Raw genomic sequence first — 9972 nt, forward strand, 5'->3', positions numbered from 1 at the left:
GAGAAAGGAGGGAACAGAAAAGTGGCTACTGTCAGTTGCCTCAGACACCTGAGTTTCAGTGAGAAAACAAAGATGAGGTTTAGAAGAGGAGAGGTAGTATTCTACAGATTGAAAATTAGATCTTAGACTGCGAATGTTGCAGAAGTTAATGAAGAAATAGTTGAGGGGGTTGTGGAGACACTTAGGGTTGTTATCAGAAGAGCAGTTCAACCTGGGTGCATTTGTGGTCACCTCCCCAAAATGTTGAATTTTCTAGAGACAGAATACTACTATTATACTACCATCAATTTTCAACTAGAGTAAATAAGAGACACATGCAGGTAACTCCACATAAATAAGATCAACAATAGCTGGCTGCTACTTGTGTGCAAAAATTTGTAGCATTGCTGATGAGCATAGAAACAACAGTAGGGGTAAAAGTTTATCTTTCTTACCTGAGCAAAGACGAAGTGCATAATGAGAGCCGAATGTGGGACTTTGTTTTATTCCCGGAGTGGAGAGAATTCTGTTGAGTACCTGAAGCCGGCTCAGGATGATTCGCTGCTGCATCTGGAACAAGGAAGGTGTGTCACACACTGCTATAGGATAAAGGTAGTGACTTGGAAGAACAATGGAAAGACCACAGCATACCTGCAGATGGTGTGTGGGCAACAACATGAGAAGGAAGTAGATAAAAGAACACAGAATATGGACCATCCATTAGTACAGTGTCAGATATTCTGTAGTTGTAAGGTCTCACCTCTGATGATGTGTTCCTGGTGCTCTGCTTGGCCGCCACAGTGAACACCTTCCCTGGCACCTTGTCACCACCTGTCTTGGCAGTGATAATGGGTGTCTTCTTGTCACAATCTCTGCATTATTTCCCACAAATCTGGAAATACCAGGTTTTTATCACAGACATCCTTTACAAAATCCACATCAAGTTAAATATATTAATTCACATGCATGAGCACATAATGCAGCATGCACAGCCTGGCTACACCATAAGCTGCAGAGATATGGAAGGTAATGTCAATTTCTGAATGCAAGGAAATAACAAACACTAAGTGCTACTCTCTCTCTCTCTCTCTCTCTCTCTCTCTCTCTCTCTCTCTCTCTCTCTCTCTCTCTCTACTATTAACTTATGGAACTGAAAGTTGAATGCTCTATCATTTTAATCTTAAAAGTTTAATCAATGTATCTGTATACATATATCTAAATGATGGAGTCTCTTTGAAATTTATATTGACATAGAATTCTAAACTGAAGTAAAATAACACAATTTTCATTTTCTAGGAGGCAAGAGATACTGTGCTTAACCCTTAATAACACAATGCAGCAAAATCCTGCATAAACAAAAAACATGAAGGAAACCACTTTGGAGATATCAAAGGATGACTTTCTGCAAGATGGTCTGTCTCAGAGTATATAGCTATTTTTCTTTGTCTTTTAGCCCTAGGTATACTAAATAGTTTTCCCTACAGTTGAAGAGATGACCTGTCTGCAGGCTCTGCTGTCAGTTTAGGTGAATACTGTCACTGTATAAGGCAACATAAAGGAGCAGAACATGGGGAATGAGCTCCTATCTTTGTATTTTTATTCCTCACACTGAGACTTGAGACAACATTGTCTGGACCATCTCCTTTTGAAGAGGGATTTCACCCAACTGTATTGATACATCATAGAGTACAGCAACATATGTCAATGATGGCTAGGTCTGGATCTAACTATTAGTCGCTTTTGTACCGTTTCTTGAGTTAAAAACAAGTATGGAAATACCAAGAGAATGTCCCATTGCAAAAAGTGGGACACCTGCCATGTCCTGTAATCATGACACTGGGTTCAACTATATATGTCAGTAGTGTAGGAAAGCGGGACATGTGTTTGTGTGTGTATGTTACATCACAACACGCAGACTTGGCATATTTAATTCACATTGGTACATTTGTTTGAGCACAGCTAATTAGCAGTCGTTAACTGCAGATTTTGAATATGAACCTATATAAACTGCAAAGGCACAAACAGTCTAGCATCTGCCATTATGTGAGGATGGTGTGTGGCCTCTCCCATTTACCATTTGAAGAAGTCATTCAAAACCCATCCTCCACCTAATGGTAAGTCCAATATACATTCATGAAAATAGGTTAGGTTAGATTTGCTCAGGTCAAGTCAGATCTGGTTAGGTTAGGTCAGGTCAGGTTAGGTTAGGTCAGGTTAGGCTAGGTTAGATCAAGTTAGCCTAGATCAAGGTAGGTTAAGTTAGGTCAGATTAGCTTAGGTTAGCTTAAGTGCAACACCCTACTCATATTCCTGATCATCTTGGAGATACACCCAACATTCTTGACCTTTTCCTGACCTCTAATCCTTCTGCTTATGCTGTCACCCTCTCTTCTCCACTGGGCTCCTCCGATCACAATCTCATATCTGTATCTTGTCCTATCGCTCCAATCCCTCCTTAGCATCCCCCTAAGCAAAGATGTCTCTGCTGTTTTACCTCTGCTAGTTGGGGGGACCTGAGGAGGTATTTTGCTGATTTTCCTTGGAATGACTACTCCTTCCATGTCAGAGACCTGTCTGTGTGCCGAGCGCATAACAGAGGTGATAGCATCTGGCAAAGAGTCGTACATTCCTCACTCTTTTTCTTGACCTAAACCTTCCAAACCTTGGTTTAACATAGCTTGTTCTCGTGCTATACATGATAAAGAGGTGGCCCACTAAAAGGTACTTAAGCCTTCCATCACTAGAATCTCATGCACTTTATATTTCTGCCTAGAACCATGCCAAAAACTCCTTCATTAATAGAAAATGTCAAAATCTTTCAAGCTCTAACTCCCCTCGTGAATTCTGGCATCTAGCTAAAAAATATCTCAAATAACTTTGCTTCTTCTTCTTTCCCTCCTTTATTTCAACCAGATGGCACCACTGCTATCACATCTATCTCTAAAGCTGAACTCTTCACTCAAACCTTTACTAAAAACTCTACCTTGGACAATTCAGGGCTTGTTCCTCCCTCTTCTCCATCATCTGACTACTTCATCTTGCTAACTGCATGCCTCCCCTCCTCCCACAGCCTCAATGCATAGGACTTTCTTCTTTCTCTCATCCCTATTCTGTCCACCTCTCTAATGCAAGAGTTAACCAGTATTCTCAATCATTCATCCCTTTCTTTGGTAAACTCTGGAACTCCCTGCCAGCTTCTATATTTCCACCTTCCTATGACTTGAAATCCTTCAAGAGGTTGGTTTCAAGACACTTATCCTTCAATTTTTTACTACCGCTTTGGACCCTTTTATGGGACTGGCATCTCAGTGGGCTTTTTTTTTTATTGGATTTTTGTTGCTCTTGGCCAGTGTCCCTCCTACATAAAAAAAAAAGTTAAATCATGTTAGGGATTAGGTTAGGATACGCTAGATTAGGTTATGTTAGGTTAATTTCACTGGAGTGAATGAGGGGCTGCGTGATGTGCAGGGAGCAGTGCAGCAGACTGCAGTTGTGTTGGCCTGGTAGTGCACCATCCCTTGTTTCCATTCTTACTTCCTTTACTATAGGGAACAATATTGATTATTTAATTTTTTTTGCTTAAAATTTAATGTCTTTTTCAGTGATTTTTTTTTCAGAGCAAACCCTAGAAATGAGTGTTTTCTTTACATCTGTTACTTTGATACTGAATATAAAGAAAACATTTTTAGGGGTTAGCACAAAAAAATATCTCCTTTGAAAAAGCATATTTTGAGCAGAAATGAATTGAACTTGGTCTGAAAAACAGACCTGGTCACAATCAACATTTACCCAGCAAGGACTGCCTCCTGCAGAATAATAACCTAAGAGTGCATAATGTCTTACTATGCATGGTGAACTAAGTATGGTTAAGGGATTATAAAGTAGTGTTATATTTAGTATAGAAATACCTTTTGCAATTTAGAGAGAGGACACATTGCTGCTTCTACGTGTTGCTGAAATACCATCTGAGACTGGAAACTTCACTAACATCATTCAATTTCTCTCACCTTCACAAGCCTCCCCACTACTGCACAATTTAAGTTTGATGAGGCAAAAGATTAGTATTTAAAATGTCACACCATAACTTGCACAGTTTCAAATTGCAGTTTAACCTAAATATCACCATGCAATTAAAGTCTTCAAAACTCATACCTGGCTCTTATATCTCATTCAAAAATACATTCTTTAAAAATTCACAACTGAGAATAAAAAAAAAAAAAAAGTTTGCCTAAATAATTAATCCCATCGTCCACAGGATCAGGGGAAGCCAATGTTCAGGTGAGTGCTTAGCATGAAGAGCACGGCTGCTGTTTCTGATTACATCGTAAGAAAACATAAATCTACACGTTCCATTAGCCTACTTACATATCCTGCCTCATACCAAATCTTACGTAATCCCACATGTGAGTTATATCAACCATTCCTACGTTTTACAATAACCTTATTGTTTTTTAAACCTTCAGCAGCTGTGTCTTTCCATGTGTGTTTACCATCACCATGTACCCGTCTCAAAGCCCTGGCAAAGGGCGTACTTACGAGCCCAAGCTCGGATGATGCACCTGTGCACGCTCGTCCCTCGTCAGCTGATCATGTAAACAAACCTACAAAGCCAGAGAGAGTTCGAGAGAAACACACCAACATTTGTAGAGAAAAAAAATATACAAAAAATCACTCTAAAACATGCCTACTTTTACTAATGTTATTATCATTATTATTATCATAATAATGGGTCTCAGTGAAGCTGCTTAATGCCGAATTTTGCAGTGATCGAATACAGCGAGCGTTTCGGCACTACCTCAGTAGTTGGTATTGGAAAAAAGAAAACGGCGCTACGAGCACGTGCAGGCAAGAATGGACAAATTTTTGTTAATGAAATGAGCGAAGAAATGTCATCTTCATAGGGTGATATATATATATATATATATATATATATATATATATATATATATATATATATATATATATATATATATATATATATATATATCAACGAAAATTGTAATTAGTGCCGTAAAGGAAGGACGTATTAATTGCTAGTCCAAACGAAAATTGTTATATCGTTCTAGTAATTAGCATAAGTTTAGTTATCTGGGAGGAATAACACTGAAGTTACATCAGCGTTTTCATTTAAGGACTAGATCAGGTAATCCTTTATCCCTAACGTGCCCTCTCCAAAAGCATGGATCCCTGTTCCTTGTCCCTGATGTGCCCCTACTAACGATTTAGCATAAATAGGAACAGTAAAGGCTGATTAAGAAAGGTCCTTGGCAAAGCATTAGTCACATTTGATGAACTATCATATCAGAATTAGAATCCACTATAAATGATAGACCTTTAACTTATGTAAGCAGTAATATCTACCAGTGAACTCAGTGTCATAACCCTTTCCATCACAGTTATTAAGAAGCAGAAGACTGAAATCTTTTCCTGATCAGCATTCACTAGAAGAAATATCTGACCCATCCTATAATTCCAAAACAAAAATTTAAAGGAAAGAATTAATTATATAAATAAACTGTTTAAAAAAAATGTAGGAGGGACACTGGCCAAGGGCAACAAAAATCCAATAAAAAAAAAAGCCCCACTGAGATGCCAGTCCCAGAAAAGGATCCAAAAGAGTAGTAAAAAATTCAAGGATAAGTGTCTTGAAACCTCCCTCTTGAAGGAATTCAAGTCATAGGAAGGTGGAAATACAGAAGCAGGTAGGGAGTTCCAGAATTTACCAGAGAAAGGGATGAATGATTGAGAATACTGGTTAACTCTTGCATTAGAGAGGTGGACAGAATAGAGGTGAGAGAAAAGAGAGCTTTGTGCAGCGAGGCCGCGGGAGGAGGGGAGGCATGCAGTTAGCAAGATCAGAAGAGCAGTTAGCATGAAAATAACGGTAGAAGACAGTTAGAGATGCAACATTGCGGCGATGAGAGTGAGACTGAAGACAGTCAGTTGGAGGAGAGGAGTTGATGAGACGAAAAGCTTTTGATTCCACCCTGTCTAGAAGAGCGGTATGAGTGGAAGCCCCCCAGAAATGTGAAGCATACTGCATACCAGGGTTGCCATTTGGTATGTTTCAATACCAAGTTAGGGTAAATTTGGTATTGAAAAAAAAATCCATTTGGTATTAAAGCACCGTGACTGGTATTGGACTTAGATTTGTTATTGAAACGAAAGAAATTTGGTATTGAACTACAAAAAAAAAAAAAATAAATAAATAAATAAATAAATAAATAAATAAATAAATATATATATATATATATATATATATATATATATATATATATATATATATATATATATATATATATATATATATATATATATATATATATATATATATATATATATATATATATATATATATATATATATAATAGGGACACACACACACACACACACACACACATACATACACAGTTCAACCTTCCTAGTAAACAGCTAGTAATTAAAAGTTTAATCAATGTCTTTCATAATCTAAGTCGGAATTCAGGGTGAATTTTTACCTGTGCATCATCATCTTGTTTTCATCGTCACCCAGCAGACCCGAGACACCAGGATTAGCATTATAAGGCTACAAATAAATAGTCATTAGTTACGGCCGCGCCGACGTCCGGTTCTCACGCTTCTGTTTCGAGACGTGTAGCCTACGCGTCTCGTACAAGTCCAGCAGCGACCCTCCGGGCTCCGGCCAGCGGCCCCTGCCTGTTGGCTCTTGGCTGTGAACTGGGGAGGTGTCAGCATGTCGAAGTGGAAAGGTTCCTATGAATCTGGTCGCACTTACCACGCCGACGCCGAGTGGGAAAAAGAATTTCCATGGGTAACAAGAGCAAAAGATGGCACTCAGCAGGCATATTGCAAATTGTGCCACAAAGGTTTGCAGCCAAGAGAAGGAACACTTAAAAATCATGCAGAGTCCAAGGAACATACACAGCGTGCCTCCTCAATTAGCTTTGCCAGTACGTCCATGTTTCAGAGCTTTAAGAAAACATCATCAGATCCTGATAAACCGAAAAGAGCTGAACTGCAGCTTGCAGTAGGAATTACATGTCACTGCCCAGTTATTGCTGTAGACCACTTAAGTGAGATTGTAAAGCGCAACTGGGTTGGAAGTACTCTTGAGAACTTGAAACTACATCGTACAAAATGTTCCAAACTAATTACCCAAGTAATTTCTCCTGGTCTTGAGGAGGACTTGTTATCAAAGATTGAAACAGCTAAATATTTCTGCTTGCTTGTTGATGAGTCTACAGACGTTGCGAGTGACAAAAGTTTATGCATTTGCATAAGATTCTATAATGAGGAAAATGCTGAAATAGGAACATATTTTTTGGGACTTGCAAAAGTTGTTGAAACAACAGGTGAAACATTGTTCGAGGCTGCGAAAAAAACTTCTAGAGAAGAAGATTGATATCAAGAAATGCATTGGTTTTTCGAGTGACGGAGCATGACTGGCAATAAGAACTCTTTATGGTCAAGATTTAAAACTGAGTCACCTAGTTGTGTAAAAATGCCATGTATATGCCACAGTTTGGCATTGTGTGTGCAAAAAGGCTTCGAAAAACTACCCTCAAACTTAGGATTCATGTTGAAAGAGGTACCGAAGTGGTTCAAGAAAAGTGCTCTGAGAAGGGAAACCTATAGAATGCTCTTTGAAACTATGAATATAAATGAAGAGCGGTCAGGTATTCCTAGTCCATTTATTAAAATGTCAGAAACTCGATGGCTTGTGCGTGGCAAAGTAATTTACAACATATTAGTAAACTGGGAAGAGCTTAAAGCATACTTCAACATTGCCAAGATCGAAGGTACCCAAGATGTTCGCTACAAAGCAAGGCTGTTGTGGGACATGTTTAACGATGACCAGAACTACCTATATTTTGTGTTTGCATCTCCCATATTGACTGAGTTCGAAAGACTTAATGCACTGTTTCAATCAACAAACGCCAAGCCCTCCACATTGTTTCATGAGTTGGATATTCACTTCATTCTTTGACTCGTCGATTGTGTGATGAGAAAGACATGCCTCTACCTTTGGTAAAGATTGATTTTGGAGCAAAGTTCTTATCAGAGTGCCAGCTTCTGCTAGGTAAAGATCAAATGAAAGTAAAGAACTTGCAAAATCGCTGTCAAGAAATGCTGTTTGAACTTAGTGAACAGGTGACTTTGCGGTTACCACAAAGTCGGGACATCTATGATGGGCTCAAAAATTTTTCCCCCAGCATAGTGCTTACACACCTGAATAGGCCGTCTTACAAGGACCTACCGTTTCTCCACCTACAAGGCGAAACGGCGGAGGCTTGTGAAAATCAGTACAGAAGAATTCTGTACCACCCATGGGTAGAGGAAGACTTTTTTGGTGGCAAGATACCTGATGATGCAGTTGTATTCTGGTCGAAAATAAAGAATTACTCGAGCAATGATTGTAAACCATATGAGGAACTGGCATCATATGCATTATCATGCCTAACAACCCCAGTGAGCAGTGCGTTTGTTGAAAGAGTTTTCTCACATGCAAATGCAATAAAAACTAAAGTACGAAACAGAATGAAATTGCCCATGCTTGAATCAATACTCAGAATACGGACCACGCTGTTAATGACTGGGAAGTGCTGCAAAGATCTGTATATAAGTGACAGAATGCTTGAGAAATTTACATCAACCAAAATGTATATAGCTGCCGAGGAAACAGACGGTGGCTTGGATGCTCTTCTTGACTAACCAAGTAAGTATATACTTTATTTCAACAAAAAAATTACGAAAACATGTTTTATCATTAGTTTGGTATTGAAAAAGTGAATGTGGTATTAAAAATTGAAGTATTTGGAATTAAGTCCCTGAGTAAATCTGGCAACCCTGCTGCATACATGGACGGATAAGGCCCTTGTACAGAGTTAGCAGCTGAGGGGAGGGGGTGAGAAAAACTGGCGGAGACGTCTCAGAACGCCTAACTTCAGCCTGTGTGTACCCATAGGTACACACCTACCCATAGGTAGGTAAGAATAGGTACGAACAGACTCATTTATGTTCTCCTACTTGGCTGTTTGTTATGTCACACTATCGGCAAGAACATTTGATTTAAGGTAGCGTGATATGAATAGGCTTGAAAGAAAGTTAGAATCAAGTCAGTATATACGATTTATTTACACCAACAAAAGGAGAGTTCACTCGTTACGGGATAATGTAGTAACGTGGGAAAGTTTAGTGGTGTTACGTCTCAGATTACTGGAGAGATGTTAAGAATACGTCACTGTGTTTTGTTATCAAACAGCGACATCATATCATTTAGTTTAAAATTCTGTGCACACACTCACACAGCACCAAGTTCAGTGAGACACATGACACATGACAGGCTCCTTGGTAGCGCTGCTCCCTGTCGCACACACACAAACCCCGCTGCCAATTCTCTTGATGTCGCCTTTTGCCCTTCGTTAGGGGTCGCCTGACGCAGCCACTAGCAGCGAGCGTCACTCTACCCAAAAGCATTCCGCACTCGCTATCACTATTCGACTTCGAGAGGTGCCGCCAGCTAACATACAAAGGATGTAGACATAACATCAGCATTTGCATCAGCACCACGTGATTATAATGGCGCCTCCTGTTGTGTAAGTTGGCGATATTTCTTCAGACGAACAACAAGGAAGTGTCCTGTACTAAATGAACAAAGGATAACTTCCGTGATGTTTAACAAAGAGTCTTTTACTAACTATCCTTACCTGTGAATACATTTGGAGAAGATGGGTTTTAAAATATCCTTTATCTCTGAAGGAGTCCCATAGATGTACTCGTATAAGTGCCAAAAGAAGGCAAAATATGACCACAAGTCAATGGACCGCGGTCCAAGTGGAAACTTAGTAAAATCACCGGCCTACATGAGGGACACGACAAGTTATTAAGGGTAGCGGACGTTAAGACCTCTTTGGGGACACTCACTCGATCTGTTGCCAGACTGTACCCAATTGAAGAAAGTATGGTGGATTTAGTGCCCTTTACTAATAACGT

General features: G+C 39.3%; 2 protein-coding genes across 3 annotated transcripts in view; one reads left to right on the plus strand and one right to left on the minus strand.

The window, feature by feature from the left end:
• Positions 1-4638, minus strand: part of LOC135099830 (von Willebrand factor A domain-containing protein 8-like) — a 48540-nt gene extending 43902 nt beyond the window's left edge. The window contains exons 1-3 of the mRNA XM_064002412.1: positions 4516-4638; positions 740-871; positions 435-549 (exon numbers count right to left, since the gene is read on the minus strand). Of these exons, the coding sequence (XP_063858482.1) occupies positions 435-549 (115 nt within the window). The 5' untranslated portion in view covers positions 740-871; positions 4516-4638. The remainder of the gene's footprint in view (positions 1-434; positions 550-739; positions 872-4515) is intronic.
• A 4196-nt stretch (positions 4639-8834) lies between these two features.
• LOC135099825 (cytochrome P450 3A41-like) overlaps positions 8835-9972 on the plus strand; it is a 13131-nt gene continuing 11993 nt past the window's right edge. Inside the window, exon 1 of one of the 2 annotated variants that reach the window (XM_064002396.1) lies at positions 8835-8962. The gene's annotated coding sequence lies outside the window, so the exon portion shown is untranslated. The remainder of the gene's footprint in view (positions 8963-9972) is intronic. The other variant, XM_064002397.1, reaches the window with a different exon arrangement.

This window comes from Scylla paramamosain, chromosome 4 (assembly GCF_035594125.1).
Source record: "Scylla paramamosain isolate STU-SP2022 chromosome 4, ASM3559412v1, whole genome shotgun sequence".
In the NCBI taxonomy this organism is placed as follows: Eukaryota; Metazoa; Arthropoda; class Malacostraca; order Decapoda; family Portunidae; genus Scylla; species Scylla paramamosain.